Here is an 18,499-nt window from a genome sequence, read left to right as displayed (position 1 = left end):
TTGGGACTCCTAATCTTTAAGGTCCCCTAAGGGTGGGTACAGCTTTCTCTTTGGGATAGGAGATGATATATTCATCTGTTTCAGTTTTTCCCAAATCTCATCGTGGCCCAACCCCTTTTCCTGAAGGATTTTCTTCATTTTGGCAAGCAAAACTCTAGTGGGCTGACTATCTAGCTCTTCTTCATTCACCCCCTGGTTTATTAAGTATCTCCAAATCGTCCCTCTAGGAATGTACTTCCTTCCCTTTGCCCCTGCCCTGTCCTTCACCACCCCTTTCCCCTCGGCCCCCATAAGGGTCCCCATGTTCTCTAAGGTAGCCATGCATTCGCTGAGGGGGCGGCCAATTAAAGTAGACCCCAGGCTGATGAAAAACCCCTTGTGCAGCTCAGGGGCACGGCAGGCCAGCACCCCCACATCCCCCTGCTCCACATTCACCCCAAAGATGTCAAAGTCGGGGGTCACTGGTTTCTCCCTTTGCTTTAACACCCGGAGTAAGACATTCCCACACAGGTAGGCTGCCGCCTCCTGGACATCTCTCCAGGGTGCCCCCTCCATGTTGTCTCTGAGAGGCTCATACTCCCCCAAGTTTCTGATCACCAGCCTTAAGATCTCTCCCCCCACGGTCTCCCCGGCAGGCAGGGCTCTGATGATCGCCCCCACCTTGGGCCAGGGCAGCCCGATGGCCATCACCACCTGTTTCGCCGCCTCGATCGTGAAGGGAGCGCACTGCTCCAAGGTCCAAATGCGGTTCACCCACACAGGCCACCCCTCCTTGCCTTTCCTCCAAACCTTCTCTTTCCCGGACACATCCCCCGCTCCCTGGCCCGTCTCTCCCTCCGCCGGCTTCGCTTTCCTGGTGCCCGCAACACCCGCCCCTGGCACCGGCGGCTCCTCCTGCGCCTCCAAACTCCAGCCGTCCCCATCCCACGCCTCCGGATCCCAGTCCGCCTTACTGAGAGCCGCCACCTTCCTCTGGTCCAAACCCTTCCCCAGGGACAGCAGGGTGCCCAGGCACTGCACTTTCCTTCTCAGCCGGGCGTTCTCGGCCGCCTCAGCCCTCAGCTCTTCCCTCAGCTTGTGCAGCTGCTCTGTCTGCTGCCTGAGCAGCGAGCTGTCGCACCGCAGCGCCAGCGCCTCCTTGCGAGCCGCCTGCAGGCTGTTCTGCAGGCTCTGGATGCACCGCTCCTTCTCCTCCACCGCCGCCTGCAAGACCTGCGCCAGGTCGAACAGCAGCCACTGCAGGGCCGAGCACTTCTTCTCCCCCTTGGGATGGAACACGGATACGTAATTCAGCCACTGCTTCTCCGCAGCTTTCAGCGTGGGGTCCTGCTCCACCACCTTGTAGTCCCACGGGTCTCCCCCGTGCTCCAGCATGGCCTGCACCAGCGCACCCCGCTCCTCCTGCCGCACCGCGCTCTCCGGCTCCTCTTTCTCCTTTGACTTCCCTCCTCTCGTCAGCCAGGACATCTTCACGCCGGCCAGCTCGGGGTGAGCCGGCAGAGCCCCGACCAAACCCACGCCTGCCGCCCCCCGGGGCTCTCCCCGCTTCCGACCCGGCGCCCGAGGCGCAGCCCAGGCAAACGGACGGTCCGCTGACTACGGAACGCGACACCAGGGCACCGGCAAAGCGGCAGCGCCCCCCGCTGGCTGCACCCCGCTGCCCCTCGCTGCCTCCGACCCGGTCGGGCTGGGCCCCCGCGGCACCAGGGTTTCTCTTCCCCACGCGCTGCCGGCCCCAGCGCCCCGCCCCCAGCGGGACCCGGCCCCGCCCCTCGCGGGGTGTGAGCGGGGCGTCCCGGTGGGCGGGGCTGTGTGGCCGTCGCCCCGCCCCTTGGGCAGGCCCATGGCCGCCGTGCTGCGCAGCGGCCGCCGCTTTCCGCTGGTGCTGCCGGCGCGGCCGCGCTGCTGGGGCCGGCTGGGCTCGCTGGGCTCCGCCATGCAGCAGCCCGCCGCTCTCCCGGCGCGGCCGGGCAGCCCCGAGGGCGGCTCGCAGGCGGGCGGCGGGGGCTGGCGCTGGCTGAGCGCTCTGCGCTTCGACAACCTGGCGCTGCGCTCGCTGCCGGTGGACGCCTCCGAGGCCAGCGGGCCGCGGGCCGTGCCCGGCGCCTGCTTCTGCCGGGTGCGGCCCAGCCCGCTGCAGAACCCGCGGCTGGTGGCCATGTCGCTGCCGGCGCTGGCGCTGCTGGGGCTGGACGCGCCCGTGGGCGATCGGGAGGCGGCGGAGGCCGAGGCGGCGTTGTACTTCAGCGGGAACCGGCTGCTGGCGGGCTCGGAGCCCGCGGCGCACTGCTACTGCGGACACCAGTTCGGCAGCTTCGCGGGGCAGCTGGGCGACGGCGCCGCCATGTACCTGGGCGAGGTGCTGGGCCCGCGGGGCGAGCGCTGGGAGATCCAGCTCAAGGGCGCCGGGCTCACCCCCTTCTCCCGGTAAGGCCTGGCCTGGGAGCGCGGGGAGGGACGGTGCCGGGGTCACCCGGCGCAGCCCGGTCTCGGAGGAGCCGGTGCGGGGGCGGTTGGTCCGGGGATCACCTTCCCCGCCTGCTGTTGCATTAACGAGGCACTTTCCAGCGCGTCTTGTGCTGAGGATCCTCCCCTAAAACATCTCGTGAACAGGGGGTGTCAAAGTCCTGTTCACCGTTCGGCCCTTTGAAGGCAGCCGCGAGGCTGAGGTGTCCCCCGGTGAACAGGACTTTGACACCTCTGGCTTAAACCCCCGTGTTGGTTTTTTTCCCTATCCTCGCTGCAGCAAGCGCAATGCATAAATGCCAAACCTGAAGGTGGCCACGTTTTCCTCTGGAAAGCAAGACCATAATTGCAGTCTCCTTCAGTTGGTACGTCGCTTCAGTCCCTGGTTGTCCTCCTGTGAGGTTTTTCCCCCCTTGGGAGGACGCAGACCATGGTGGAAGCGGGGCAGCACTAAGCAGTAGGGTTAGGCTTATGGTTGGGGTCTGACCTGACTGCTCACTGCCACATTGCCATGTGGCTTTTCCTCCATCCTTCCTGGCTGTGGGAAGGAGTGGTGGGAAAGCCCCAGAAATGGAATGCTGACCTAATCACTGCAAGAGATCTTCATTAATCAGTTTAGCCTGCACTGGTTTAAGTCATTTTCCCACTTTCATTTCCTATATTTTCTGTTCCATCTGTCCAGGCTCAATAACACCTTAGTTTCGTGCATATGGTGCTCTGAAGGCCTTCTTCAGGTCTGTGAAGGTTAAGGAAACCACAGTGAAAATCCCAGATGCTGTGGCTGGTGTTCTAAGTCTGCCCTGGGCAGCTGTCTTTGTCTGTGGCCTCTGAAGTGCAGTCAGTGGGGGCTGAGAGCCACCCACACCTGTTCTTTTTACTTGATATCTATTAAATAAGCTAGTTTGCTATTTGCTGTCCAGGTATTTTTTTTAATGCAACTGCCTTGTATGCCCTTATTTAACACCACATTTCTAGATTACTTACCCAGAAAGATCCAAAATAGTATTCTTTTTCAAGAAGCATAATAGTAGCCATTTTATCAAGAGGAAATTAATGACTCATCATGTAATAAAGTACCTATAATTGTCCACAATCTTTGAAAGACTCTACTGTGTCAATAAATACAACAGAGTTAATGATTACAAGTGAAGGTTTGTTTTCTTCTGTTATATGTGGTCATCATTGCAAGTGTGTTGTATCTGTCTGGAGCTTTAACAGAAGTTTGAAAGTCTGGCTTTTGTTCTCCAATCTGCCAGTGCTTTGCTGTGTGGCTGCGGTCCGAGCTTGTCACTTCTAGGCTGTTGTTTCTCCAGTGCTGGATGGAGATGGCAGTTCCTGGCCTTACAGCCTCAAAACTCTCTGTGTCTTCTTACTGCAGACAAGCTGATGGTCGGAAGGTCCTGCGGTCGAGCATACGGGAGTTCCTGTGCAGCGAGGCCATGTTTCACCTGGGAATACCAACAACGAGGGCTGGAACATGCGTGACGTCTGACTCAAAAGTCATCCGTGACATATTTTATGATGGGAATCCAAAAAACGAAAGGTGTACGGTTGTTCTGAGAATAGCTTCTACGTTCATAAGGTAGAATTCTACTTTGGGATTTTTTTTTTTCTTTTAAAACCAAGCACAGCAGTCTTCTAAAATACTATTCTAAGTGTATTTTCATAACAGCACCATTTGTGTATTTCTCGTTCTGGAGGCTTGGAACTCTTTTGCTGGGCTGAAGAAGGTGCTTTTCTTGTCCAGCACATGGGATGAGCTGGTGTCTTTACACCCAGACAGACAAACACCAAGGATGCTAGCCTAGTAGAAAGAAGAACTAAGTTCTGCACACCTCAGGAGAGTTTTTTCACGTTTATGCCTGCACAGAATAGATGCTTTTATTGATGTTGGTAGCAGTGTGGTGGATTATAGCTCTACGCTTAATTGGAAAACTTCTCTAATGTACTGCTGTCAAAGTTTGGGTGTACTTTCCCTGCCTGAGAATTGTATGAGGTTCCCTCTCTGCCACAGAACACTAGGAGTTTCAGGCAGCTGCATTGCTCCTTGTAAGGTAATAGAATATTAGAGGAAGTTGAGGCCTAAAAAATATCTGTGTGCATGTATATATATACCTGGAAAATCTATCTTACATGCTTGATGTACAGTCTAGTATTTTTAAAAAGTCCTGTTCCTGTATATTTCCTCAGGATAAGAATTTTTCTGTAGTAGTTCTAAGCAACTTTAATGAGCTGGTCTTCAGTACTGGCTGGCGTCTTGATGTGTCGGTTTAGTTACACGCAGATTTATGTGCTTCCTTGTGTTGAGTCACCGAGTCTTGCCAAGTCCAGTGTAGGAATCTTGGGGGTGTTTTCTCTCTGTTAGCTGAAGGGTTGGTGTTAAACTCGAGATGATGTGGTGTTACTGCAGAAATAGTAAATGTTTTTACTACTATCAAATGAAGTTAATAGTATCAGATAATACTAAAACATGTTTTTATCATTTTAAAACAGATTTGGTTCTTTTGAAATTTTTAAACCTCCTGATGAATACACAGGACGCAAGGGTCCCAGTGTTAACCGAAATGATATTCGAATACAGATGCTTGATTATGTGATCAGCACTTTCTATCCAGAAATCCAGGAGGCTTATTCAGACAACAGTGTTCAGAGGAATGCTGCTTTCTTCAAAGAGGTAAGAAAGATCAGATTCTCTTCATTAATCCATAGTGGTCCTCTTTAGCAACTTCATCTGCAAGCGCAGATGACTGAAGTCAGTTAATACTTTGTATCATCTAATTGCCTGAAATATTTTTTTCTTTGGAGAAAACAGTCTTAATAGAACTCATTAATGAAAGTAATGTTGATATTGATCAAACCAATGAAAGCAGTTTAACATTTTTAATAGTAAATCATTATTTCTCTGCTCTGGGGGATATTCCCAGTACTTGTCTCCCTTTGCCAGGAGTGTCTTATGCTGTGAGGGTGAATTCTGGTCCCAGCTCTCAGGTGATGAGCTGACAGTAACCTTGAGAGGTGTCCCTGCCCCAGGGGAGATCCTGGCATGCAGCCCACTGCTGTGCAGGAACGCTCAGCAGGGCCTGGGCTGCCCACTGTTCATGGAGTAAGATGATTGCTTCCCACTAGTATTTATGTACCAGCTGCAGATGTTAGTTTCTTCAAAATTTGACTTGAGTCGGACATTGACCAGCACTGCGGTTCTGTGGGCACCCTTGCTGTTGTGTTGTTGTCTGTTTCCCCTGAATCCACTTTGAGCTGGACATGGCCATCGTGACCAGACGCATCCATCACAACCAGCACTGGTGGTTATCGCTTGAGCAGGGTTACGGGGTAAGGTTGAGGAAGAGGGGAGGGAACATGCTGCCACACTAGTCCTGCCTCTTTCTGCTTTTGGCTGCTTTTCCTGGCCCAGTTACTACTGTTTTCCTCCCCCATGCTGGCACACTTTCCTCGTTGCCCCAGCCTGCCTTGGTTGGTTGGTTTCTTGTGCTCCTCCAGCCTGTACCTGTCCACACTCCGAGCCTGCACTAGTGTTGTCTCTTCATGTTTTCTCCTTAGTGGAGACTTTCTGTACCTGTCTCCATCTGAACAGCACCCCAGTCTCTTACCTAATTTGAGAAAAATGTCCATCTTTTTGACAATGGGGAAGTGCTGTCAGCTCAGCTCTTGTGTGTTTGTCTTTCTTTTTGTACTGTGGAAGAAATGGAGGAAAAATGTACGAGTGGTTGTATTTGACAGCACTGTCTAGAAAGGAGACACTATTGTCTGTACCTTCTTAAATAATTTGTAGGTGTCATTTAAATTAAAATGACCACGTCCTTGAGATAAGTTTCCTATTCATATATACGCATACTTGTTTTCTAGTATGGCTAGCAGAGGAAAAATGTGATCAAAAGAAATAAAGGTCAAAGTGAGTGCAAAGTTGTCTCTCTACAATCGATGTTCCCATCTTTGAATGGCACCCAAGCTTTAATTGCTTTCAGGTGTTCTCATTAGTGGGATTTGTTTTTTACCAGAGCACTGACAGCGGGTTATACATTCGTACGAAGACATCCAGCAGTCATGAGTTGCCCTAAGGCTGCTGTGCTTTCATCCCAGCTCTGCTGGCCTGGATTTGTTTATTTTTAAGCTTTCCCATCTTCCTGGCACAGAGCTGTCGTGCAGGGTGTGTCTTGTCTCCTCCCTTGCTGGTTATGGTCTGTCAGAAACCAGTTTTGCACATGCGTAGCTAGTTGGAGTGCCTTTGCTGTTAACTAGCTTGGTTTTTAAACCTTAATAAGACGCACTTACACTGCAGCTGGACAGAACATTTGCTTTAAATTTCTGTACACTGATGGCTATTTGGGGAGATGAGCGATTTTAGCTATGAAAATAGTTTGATTTAAAAGTTGTAGCTAATGACTACCTAAAATTTTTATTTACAACAATTCAGTAAAGTAGTTATAGATACCCATGTTTATTTAAACACCAGGTTAGCTTCCTGGATTTTAGATTTAATGAGGCATATATAGTTGTAGTTGACAGGTGGGCTAATTAATTAAACAACTAGAACTATTTTAAAATATTACACTATTTATTCGAATACTAGGGCACATGCGGTGATTACCATCAAGGATTCCACAACAGTAACTCTCAGGCAGCTGAAAAACTCTGATGAAACTTGCATTTGGTGAAGAATTGCATTTAAATAAAATTTTCATTCTTGGAGTAGTTTTACTTAACCTTGTAGCTTTTTTTCCCCACTCTAAACATATTGAGGGAAGTGCTTATCAGTGCTGAAACTTCTTAGCAGGGGATAATTTTTTGTGTAAACCACTAACCTTCCTGTAAATCACTCTTACATACCAGGTAAACAAAAAGACTAATTTTACATTAGGCTTTGTTGCATATAGTTAGTTTGTTTCTTAGACTTTGCTTAGGCTTTCTCCTGCCTGTAGTTAAAGGGTCTTTAAAATTAGTAGTAAGCAAAATAATATATTTGCATCATGTGTGGAATAGTAGGCAAGTCTGTTGTCAGTTTACCTTATTTCAGTGTTCTGTCTCCAGTACGTTTTGAAGGTGCCTGGTTGACTTGCAAGTCAAGTATGGAAGGAAAGAAGCAGCAGCAAACAGAAACGGGAGGCTGAGAAACAGAGCAGTTAGTAACAGGAGGAGAGGGGCAAGCTGTCCTTAAGATACGTGTGTGTACAGCACTGCCAGAATCTGCTTCCATCAGAGCCCTAGAAAGATCAGTTCAGACTAGGGAATGCTTGGGAATACATGGATGTGTTGGAAATACATTGTGTTGAAAAGTGAAAAAAAATCTCTTTCAGATAACAAAACGGACGGCGAGATTGGTTGCGGAATGGCAATGTGTTGGGTTTTGCCATGGCGTGCTGAATACAGATAATATGAGCATAGTTGGACTAACCATCGACTACGGCCCTTTTGGTTTTATGGACAGGTCAGTGTGGCGTAACTTTTTAAAATGTGCATGTGCTTGCTCTGTGGAACAATCCTGATGTTCACAATTGCTTTAATATTTTATTACTAAAGCAGATTTATGAACCCTTTATATGACAGCGTAGATTAACTTCTAGTTGTCCTGTGATTCTTCTTTTCAACTTCTTTTTAACTGTATTCACAACATCTCTAACTGTTAGACTGTTCTTGTAGCCTGTGGCGTTTCTCAGTGTTTGAGAGGGCAGGAAAATAATAAGGTAACATTGGGAAAAGATTCAAGGAGTGTTCCCTTTCAAATTTTTTAGTTTTCCTAGAGGACACTAAAAAAATAAAAATAATACTTCTCACGGTATTGGTATCCAGCTAACTAGAAGAATGCTAACTATTTCTTCATTGTAGATATGACCCTGAGCACATTTGCAATGGTTCTGATAACACAGGGCGCTACGCTTACAACAAGCAGCCAGAGATTTGCAAGTGGAACCTGGGGAAGCTCGCTGAAGCTCTGGTTCCAGAGCTGCCCTTGGAAATCAGTGAACTCATCCTGGAAGAGGAATACGATGCAGAATTTGAGAAACATTATTTGCAGAAGATGAGGAAGAAACTAGGCCTAATCCAGCTGGAATTAGAAGAAGATAGTAAGCTGGTGGCTGAGCTGCTTGAAGCCATGCATCTCACAGGTCGGTGAGGAGCACAGCGGGTTATTATTTAATAGCCCATCAGTATCTTACAGTCAAACCATAATGGAGTTTTTATCTTGACTTTACAAGAAAGCGGCCTCATGCAAGTACATTGTCATCTGAGGGAAGAACAAAAGTCTGAACAATAATTCCCTTTGTGTGAACCCTGGGGCAGTTGTTGCCTGGACGGAGCGCTCCCCATCTCACACCTGCACCCTCACTGAGGGGGCAGGTTATTTGCTATTCAGAGGTGACCTGTGCTGCTGTGGGAAAGGGTTTGGAAGAAAATGTGGGGCCTGTTTTCTTGCTGATTTGTTATTCACATTACTCATATTGTTTACTTTTTCAGGTGGAGACTTCACAAATATTTTCTACTTGCTAAGTTCATTCTCAGTACACTCTGATCCTTCAAAATTGGAAGATTTCTTAGAAAAGGTTACAAGTCAGTGTGCTTCTCTGGAAGAACTGAAAGTTGCTTTCAAACCACAGATGGATCCAAGGTAATGCTCTACTTAAATGCTTTTGGGCCATGCTTTTAGTTTCATGATAACAGTAGTGAACTCTGCATGCTGTGTAATATTTGACTAAATTTGGAAATTCCACTGCTAAGTAGATGCATCGTGATCTATAGCAGTGGCAATTCTTGTATGTTTTGTGCTTGGTGAATGCTCAGCAGCAACTCGCAGCAGTTGGCTCTTGGGCTAAAGTTGTCTGAGCTTTTGTTTGGTTCTTGTTTATTTTTTCCCCCACTGTCACTGCTGACTAAGGCAATGAGAGCACTGGATAGTGAAGTGATACTGAAATATTTTGTAGAAGAAATGGATTTACCATGTTCTGCCACTGTGCTGTTAGCAAATAATCACCATGTTCTGAAATAAGTGTAACCTAAGTGCATGCTTTGGGCTCTCAAAACTTTGCGGTGCCACCCACGTCCCATTTGATGGGTTATGTTCTGCAGCTCAGCTGCTCTGGGCATGGAAAAATGCTCAGGTTTGTTCAACAGCTGCTTATAACCGTCAGTGCAGCAGTTTTTCATTTTTTGGAGCAGTGGAAAACAGGGAGTGACTGTGACCCATGAATTCATCATTTTTATTTTTCCTAGCATCTTCCCAGATGAGGAAGAAATTAAAGTGGGGATATTTTGGGTAGAGTGTCAAAGTGCTTCATGAAGGCAACGAACCTACCAAGTTCTTCAGCCTTTTTTGTGTGTTGATATCACAATTAACTTACAGAAAGCAGAGAGCTGAGAAGATGGGCTGGTGTGAAACTTGTTCATACAAGTTTGGTGTTATGCCAAGATGGTTGGATGTAGTAATTTATAATTTTGGAGATCTTGCTGGTTATTTAAGTTTTAGTGACAATGCACTAAAATGAGAGGGAACTGAATTAAGCTGGTAGATACTGCTTGTTTAATTGAGTTGCAGGTTTCAGCTACTTTGAAATTGTAAATGGCTATCAGGCAATATGAAGCTGACTCGTGACAGATGAGACTTTTTTTTAACATTACTTTCAGGCTTAGAGGAACATGAAAAGTAGCTATAAATCATCACTATATGGATGTAAAGCTTTGGAGGGCCATAGTACTGTGTTAAAGTGAGTACTTAACTGATTTTTGTCACAGCACTTGGATATCATAGGGCTGGGTGTGTTAGATGTGTAAATCAGATTTGCATAGTATTTTTGAGTTCATATCTACAAAGCACCTGGCTTATCTCTGCTTATTAAAAGTAGGAAAATGTAATCTGATATAATTAAAACAGTTATTTGTTTTGCTGCCAGGGAAAAAGTTTATTTTCTTCTTTCTTTGTAAATGCATTCAGAGAAGGAAGTAAAAACACTTGGTGTGTTTCGTTATTCTACAACTCAACACTCTTAGCGTTTTTATTTTACATTTTGCTCTGGTGCAGTTATTAATCGAAGAAAAATAAAAGTTGGCTAGCATGGTATCGAAAATAAGGTGAAGCTATTGTACAGCACCAGCTAACATAATCAAATGTAAAAAGATACAATCTTAATCAATCTTGCACCAAAACAACCTGGATATTGTTAAGAATTTACTACCACAAAGCAGTTCTCATGCTGTGAATGTTTTCTTACCTACTTTACAGTTCACAAAGATGGATCTTGACAGGCAGCTCATCCTTAATGTGTTTGTTTCTCTTGTTCCCAGACAACTGTCAATGATGCTGATGTTGGCTCAGTCCAATCCTCAGCTGTTTGCATTAATTGGAACAAAAGATAGTATAAATAAAGAATTAGAACGCATTGAACAGTTCTCTAAACTGCAGCAGTTAACAGCAGATGATTTACTAAGCAGAAATAAAAGACACTGGAAAGAATGGCTGGAGAAATACAGGTAAGGTTTCCTCAGTATTCAGAGCAGTATATTTGTTCTGCATTTCATTTGAGAAGAGTGTGCCAGTCTCACGAAAGACACCCTGTCCCAAAGCATATGGGCTGGGAGGGATGTGAGGGACATGCAACTCAAAATATTAACCGCTCCAGGACCACTGTCTGGGTTGCTGTGAGAGTTCAAGGGCATCTGTGTCTTTTGTTTACTAGATTTGGGGAGGGATGGGGGTATAGAAATCACCTCTCATCAAATCTATTCTTAAAACTGCTTTAAGAATGTTGATGTTGATTCTGGCAGATACTAATTTCAGTTGTGAGCTAAGTGCTCCCTAACTGGAGTTGACTGCTCTCTAAGTATTTTATCCTTTTACTTTTTGTTTCTGAAGCAAAACAATCTATGCATTAACACAGAAAGCAAGCAGAAGTATTCTCAAAGAGTAACTGTAAAAGAAGTCACAGCCAGAAAAAAATGTCCAGACTATGCCAGCAGGCATAACTAAAAATCTTAAAATCCCAGTGTTAGCAGGAGATTTTCTTTAAGGAAAACCCCTTAGTAGAGCATTAGATGTTTGTGCTGCATGGTCAGGACTCCTTTCCCTCACCTGGCTGCCTGTGGTCTTGTTCTCCAGCAGGACTGAGATTTTTAGCAAGTGTTCCTGCTAATGGGTAGATCAAACTGCCTCAGCTGTGTTGTATCCCTTTGATCAGAACACCAGAAGCTTTAGCCAATAAACAAGCACAGAAATACTTAAACCAAGTTCTGAATGTGAAAGCTTTTGCAGAGCAGTGCAGAACAGCCCATGCACCGCTGTGCTTGGGGGGGTGTCTCTTAATCTGACTTTTCAGAGAATGTGCAAGGTGTGCCACTTCTTCAAGCCTCCTCAGGACCTGCTGATGGTCTGTAGTGCTGCTTTTGAAGGAGGTGGTGTTTCGTAATCTGTTGTTAATGCTGGATTTTATAAATGGAGAGGACTATAGATGATGAAATATTAAGAACTGCAAACTACAGATATCAGGGCAAGGAAATGGGTCAACTTTTACTTGTAGATCTTGCACCAAACCGGTTGCTTTTACTTGCTTGATTTCAGAGTCCGTTTGCAAAAAGAAATTGAAAGCGTTAGTGATGCTGATGCCTGGAATGCTGATCGTGTGAAGGTCATGAATTCAAACAATCCAAAATATATATTGAGAAATTATATTGCCCAGAATGCCATAGAAGCAGCTGAAAATGGGGATTTCTCAGAGGTATGCTACTACTGCTTAACTTCTCTCTAGGTTTGTGTGGATGTGTAGTGGTGCTCTTGATGACTGACATTGTGCCAGGTGAGATTCATTCTGGCATCACAGGTAGCTAGGGGACTGGGAGTTTGCTGTTCAGAAGGTCTGGATTGGTTTTGAGGGAGCTGTGGTTTCAATGACTGCAGAACAAAGAAAGGAATTGAAAATCAGAGTGTGAACAGCATTCGTAGGCTGATCCCAGGACAAGGCGCTCACCCCTGCTTCTGCTCTCTTCTGTATGGTGTCTGCTGTGGGAGACAGTAGGGGGTGAATGTATAGAATCGTAAATGTCAACTAGTCCAACCCCCTGGAATAAGTAGGGACATCTTGAACCAGGTCACATTGCTCAGAGCCCCATCCAGCTGGGCCTTGAACATTTCCAGGGATGAGGCATCCACAGCTTCTCTGTTCAACCTGTTCTAGTGTCTCACCACCCTCACCATAAAAAAGTTTCTTCCTTATGTCAAGTATAAATCTCCCCTCTCTTATGTTAAAACCATTACTCCTTGTCCTATTGTAACAGGCACTGCTGAAAAGTCTGCCCCTATCTTTCTTATAGGCTCCCTTTAAGCACTGGAAAGCTTCTATAAGGTCTCCCTGGAGCCTTCTCTTCTCCAGGCTGAACAACCCCAGCTTTCCCAGCCTGTCCCTATAGGAGAGGTGCTCCAGCTTTATGGTCATTTTTGGTGACCCTCTCCAATAGGTCCACATCTGTCTTCATTCTTGTTCCTTGCTGTGCTCTTATCTTTTAAAAGTCGTGGCTTTCACCTGGTGAGTTCAGCATGTGGATTGTAACATCCAGAATATGGGAAAATTAATTTATTCTGAGAAATTACATAAGACCTTGTATTTGAGACTTTTAGTTTATTTGAGGTTGAGTTCCATACAGCTACAAACTCAGCCAGTCAAGATTTAACAGTTTTCAGTTTATTTGAAATATTGCATATTGTTCACCTGTTTAGCTTGTCTGAAGTTAGTGTATTAAATACAATATACTCAACCATTATATGGTTGTGAGGTTCTTCCCTACGTTGTTTTGCCTTTACTTTCTAAATTCTCATAACCATGCTATGTTTTCTTTCTAGGTAAGAAATGTACTGAAACTCTTGGAGAATCCATTCCAAGAAGCAGAAAGCTTCGGGGAGGTAAAGGAAGATGCCGAAGAGGAGGGAGCAACAGCTGCAGCAGCTGCTTGTGCTCAGGAGACCAGCAGTAGACTGCCGTACTGCAGTAAACCTCCACTGTGGGCTTCAGAGCTCTGCGTTACATGATCTTCGTAGCTGCCTTGTTTCATTTTTTGCTGTAAACTGAAGACTCTGATCCTCCTTCAGCAGTGAAGAATTCAGCAAGGCAAACAGCAAAGTGCTATTAAGTTATTGAAACAACCCTACATTTGGATGCATCTGCAACAGACTTCAGCTGTGCTTAATTTGAAGCAATTGTGGATCACTGGAACAAACTAGTCACAATCACCAGTCCTTATACATCTGTAATTTAAATGTTTTGGAACTGAAAGTCTTTCCTTTATTCATACTGCACCGCAAGTAGAAAGCAATATTTTACGTTGAGGCGGGCTGAATTTTGAACATCCAAATGGAGTTGTTATGTGAAGACAAAAATAGCAAGTCAGGAATCTGATCTGTTTTTGTCTGATGTCTTAACTAATAGTACTTCTAACATTTATTTGCTGCTTTCTCTATGCAGGGACTTTTCATCCTCTTCAATAGAGGAAGAGATTCCATGTTGCTTGTTTTTAAGCTATGTTTCGTTTAAGTAAGTAGTTCATTTCTTGTGAACCTTCAGATTGATCATCTATTTTTAGAGAATTGTTTGGGTTTGTTTTTTTTTTTAATACAGTAAGAGCAGAATTAAGAGAGAATATATATATATATTTGCACTTGAAATTCATGGTGGTAAAGCTCATTCAGGTTCAGTATTTACTAAATGCGGACGTATTTACTAAAATCATGGGTGCCGTTTGTAAATCAGTTGACTTGGGCAAGGTCAGGTAACCGAATTAGAGTGAACCTTAAACTACCCCAGTACTCACATCCAGGTTCACTGTCTGTGTGTGTTCTCTTCACAGAGTCTCCTTGTACGAGAAGCGGGCAGGTGGGGTGCCTGTTCCTGCTCACTCGTCAGGGGGATTTTTCTATTCTCACTCTGGTCTTGTACCTTTTAGTTTGTTTCCATGGTCTTTGAAAATCTTCACGCTGCAAGTTGCCCTTCAGGAACACGCTCTTTGAGCTCGTGTAAAGGATTACAGAGGGTATCGGGGGAGGATGGGAGCTGACTTGCTTGCAAGTTACTTACTGGTAGTGTTTGTTGAGGTTTTGGGGTAAGTTGGTTGCCATTATTGCGACATCAGCAAAAAAAAGTTGTTCTGTACTTAGCTATTAATTTGCTTTCTCGACTTTTTTCTAAAGGACTCTATTACTGGTTCAGATAGCTGAAATCTTGTGAAAAGTTTGATTTAATGCAAAGGTTTCTCTTTTCCAAAGAGACCACCGTCTTACACTGTGAGCTTAGGTGTACTCTAGTAAAACCTTTGTCCACCCCTGTGCAAGCTTGGTATCAGCTCAGGTGGAACTGTGCTCTTTTAAGTCTTCCTCAACATACAAGCGATGGAAAAACAGGGAGAACAGTTGGACTACTGCTAATCCATCTGTAGTAATAATCAATTTGTCCTCCTTACTGCTACAGTAAATAGGTGATGCTTTGAATGTAAACATTCATTCCATCTTGCCTTTGACCTGAAAAAGCTGATGCTGAATAATGCTTTGTGACAACCTAGTTTGTTGGACACACACAGCACTTTCTGTGACATTTTGGAGTCCTTACAGAAAAGGACAAACTTGAGGGTGTATTTACCTCGTCCATGGAGAACAGTGTGGCTGGAAGAGAAGCACCCTGAAGCAGCGGGCAACAAGCAATGCCAGCCGCTGCGGCTGGTTGTCTTCTAGAAATAATCCGGTTTTGCGAGAGTTTCAGACTGTCATCGGGGATGATCCTTCCTCTGAACTTGTGGGTAACTGGAACCAAACCATTTGATGGAAACTTTAACAGAAAGTGGGTGCTGGGTGAAAACGACTGCACCAGGGACAGGGCGATGTGCTGGCAATTTGAAAGATGCTTTGAACATCGGCTTGGCAAATGTGCCAACCCATGATCTCCTGTGCTGCGCCTGGTCCAGAAGGGAGTGGTGGGGCCAGGGGGAAGTTGCTCCAAGCTGATCAGCACAACTCTCTGCTGGTTTTGCTTCTAAATTTCTATCTTTCCTTTTGGGAGGCAGAGGGGAACAGTGTTTTAGAGGAGCTCCGCCCAAGCTTTTGGCCTAACAGAATGAGCTAGAAAGCAATGATTTTACACCATACCTAAAGGAATCAAGTCTCTTTAATGGCATTCTGATAGTGATTTGGGGGGATTGAGTAGATCTCTGTTCATAATGGCATGGAGAAGGAGAATGATATAACTGGGTGTTTGGACATAGGAGAACTGGAATTAACTACCAAAGTATTTTGCATATAAAGATAGAAATTATTTTGCATCTATAATGCCAAAATCATGGAGAGGTACTTTGAAATAATTTGCTAGCAATTTTATCCTTAAAAAGGGAAATTGAATATAACAGTGTAGAATGGATATGTAGTGTCATATCGTGCTAAATACATTCCTTGTTTACATATAGAGCAAGTGCAAAAGGTCTAGAAGACTTGAAATGGCGAGTGCAGACCCTTGATGTGGATGCTCTGGTGTGCCACTCAGTAAAGCTGTATTTGTAACAGATGCAGCTGTTCACCCACTAGTGGAAATACCAAGAGGGTATTGCCATAGTCTGACTGCGCTGATGTTCAACTGCTCGGTTCCTCAGTGTGTTGCAGTCGTATTGATGCTTTGTATTTGAAGAAGCGTGAGGATCAGAAGCCAAGCAGAATGCTTGTGCTCTTCTACCACTTGCATTTCAAACAGCAGGGAGTAGTTTCTGCTCTGATGATAGTCAGATTCTCCTGTTCCTGTTCCTGGAGCAGTGTGGAGGCAGATGGTTGTTCAGGACAATTAGACCAAATTTTGACCAGGTAAGAACTTAATCTCTTAGCTCAGTTCTTCAGAGAGAAGGGAATACAGCTTATAACGTTTTGGGAGTCTAAATACTTGAATCATAAACTGCTTCTTGATTTTTTTACAGCTTATATTTGCAATAGGTAAATGTGAAAATAATATTTCTTATTGATCAAATATTCTGCTTGTTTAAAAGCCATGGACTTGGGCTCAAAATGAATTGATGACTCTTCATATCAACAGCTTTCAGTGGAAACACTTGATTTGACTTAGCCTGTGGCTACACAGCCTGAACTAACCTTGCGTAAAATCAAGTGGTACCCAGATGACAAAACTGAAATGAGGAGCTCCGGGAGACATGTCTCTGGATGGTCTCACGTGGTAGTGGGACTTCTCATTTCATAAGATTTCACCATAGCTCTGCTTCGTGCGCTTGCAAATCTGTGATTGCTGGATGTGTTACTGTCAGCTCTCCCTTTGGAGTGTTTTGTGGAGGTTTTTTTATCATGGTTTTTTGTTTGTTTGTGTCGTTGTTGTTTGGTTTTTTTTGGTTTGAGGTTTGGTTTGATTTGTTTCCCCCCAAACAAGTGCTACAGCTTTCTTTGATTCTTATATTAAAAAATAAAAAATGCCATTTTAATATCCTTGTTCATGTGTATTTCCTGAAGGAGTTTTGCTGTCAGCCATACTGTCCGCAGACTTCATTTCTTTAGAAGTATTTGTTCTGTGCTAACATCAGATGGCCAGGTCATGTCTCAGAAGGAAACCTCGCTTCATATTTTTGCAGTGTTTTCTGAGGAGTGGGTTATCACAGGTACGCTCTCCTGCCTCGCCAGGGATTTTGTTAGTCCACTTGGAGCAAGGTGAGTACCTTCTTCAGCAAATACAGGATGTGATTTTAAACTCTGCTCACAGAAATAGGCCTTTGGGTAGAAAGTGAAGATGCATTTTGTTTAAGTGTACATAAACTGAATTCAGTAGTTTATGCATATTTTTTTTTCCCAGAGATCTCAGGGATATAATAGAGAATGGGACTCTTCAGAGTGGAGAACATCTAGTACAGAGCATGTTGGGTGCAGTGGATGCCCTGGCACGTGGCCCTGTTGCACACAAGGAAATGGTGTGCAATCTAGCGATCTGTGATTTGGTTCTGCAGCATTTCGGGTCTTATTCCTGCAGTCCCAGTGCAGGGACTCCCCTGGGAGCTGTGGGGACCCAGAGGCTCGGGGAAGCACATGGTTGGGGAGGGTCACTCTCCACTTACTGTACAGCTGGTTATTGGCAGAGCTGGGTTTATGTAGTCCTACGCTTGGCTTTAAACCAAAACCGGTTCCTCACTAACCTTGCATCAGCTGTTTAACAGATGACTTGTGTCATTTATGGTCTCCTTGAGCAAAGGTTGTGCCTTTTCCTTGGTGGTGTTGGTGGTGGGTGGGGAGGGGGCAGAGAGAGGAGAGATGTGGGTTTGAAAGGGAGAAATACTTGCGCTGGCAGCCAGATGAGCAGTGGTGTCTGCTTGTTCTGAGCTGCTGTGCTGGTGTAGCCAGAAACTGGTTCTGGGTGGAGTAGCACAGACTGTGGTGTGCACAGGAGAGGTGGACGGAGCTGGGTCTCTTCAGCCTCGGAAGGCTGAAGGTGTCGACAGCAGCTGCTGGAAGAGTATGGAGAAGGTCAAACTTTGAAACAAGTTGTCAGAGGTGGTGGTATCTCCATCCTTGGTGATCGTCAAAGTGTCACTAGAGCAGGTTGCTCGGGACCTTGTTCAGTTGGACCTGTGTCAAGCTGGGATTGGACTAGATGACTTCCAGACATCCTGGCCAGCCTGTATTATTCTGTGAATGTTCTGGGGCTGACTGGCTTAGTGCACTTCAGTGCACAGGGGTTCTTGCCCTTTGAAGGGTCTCACCTGGGGACACTGGCAGCAGCTGATTGTCCTCTGGGGCCTTTAATGCTGCAGCAGGGTCAGAGGGGGTTATTCGCTGGAATTCTGCAGAGCTCTTCATTCATCTGGCCACCAGATCCTCATGCAGTGGGATTTGTTTGCTTGTAGACTAGGTCAGTTCAGAAAGAGGAGATATTACAGCAGTCTTTGCAATTAAATTGGAGGAGGAGATGGAAAAGTGATTTTTAGGTGATACTAAAAGTAATGAGTCATGTGTTCTGCTGATAATTGGGAATGTTGAGAAATATCTTGAGGTAGTGCTGGAGCATCACCCAGCTCT

At 45.6% G+C, this 18,499-nt stretch overlaps 1 protein-coding gene across 1 annotated transcript; it reads left to right on the top strand.

The window, feature by feature from the left end:
- The first annotated feature begins 1,759 nt into the window (after positions 1 to 1,759).
- SELENOO (selenoprotein O) lies at positions 1,760 to 16,917 on the top strand. The gene is made up of 9 exons (XM_021298382.2): positions 1,760 to 2,427; positions 3,845 to 4,048; positions 4,960 to 5,140; positions 7,779 to 7,909; positions 8,308 to 8,588; positions 8,938 to 9,088; positions 10,759 to 10,944; positions 12,029 to 12,185; positions 13,304 to 16,917. The coding sequence occupies exons 1-9, from the start codon at positions 1,844 to 1,846 to the stop codon at positions 13,496 to 13,498; spliced, it is 2,070 nt and encodes a 689-aa protein (XP_021154057.2). The 5' UTR covers positions 1,760 to 1,843; the 3' UTR covers positions 13,499 to 16,917.
- Positions 16,918 to 18,499: the final 1,582 nt, after the last annotated feature.

Source organism: Columba livia, chromosome 1, assembly GCF_036013475.1.
Source record: "Columba livia isolate bColLiv1 breed racing homer chromosome 1, bColLiv1.pat.W.v2, whole genome shotgun sequence".
Classification (NCBI taxonomy): domain Eukaryota; kingdom Metazoa; phylum Chordata; class Aves; order Columbiformes; family Columbidae; genus Columba; species Columba livia.
The sequence above is the reverse complement of the archived record's forward strand: the minus strand, read 5'-3'. Positions and strand labels throughout refer to the sequence as shown.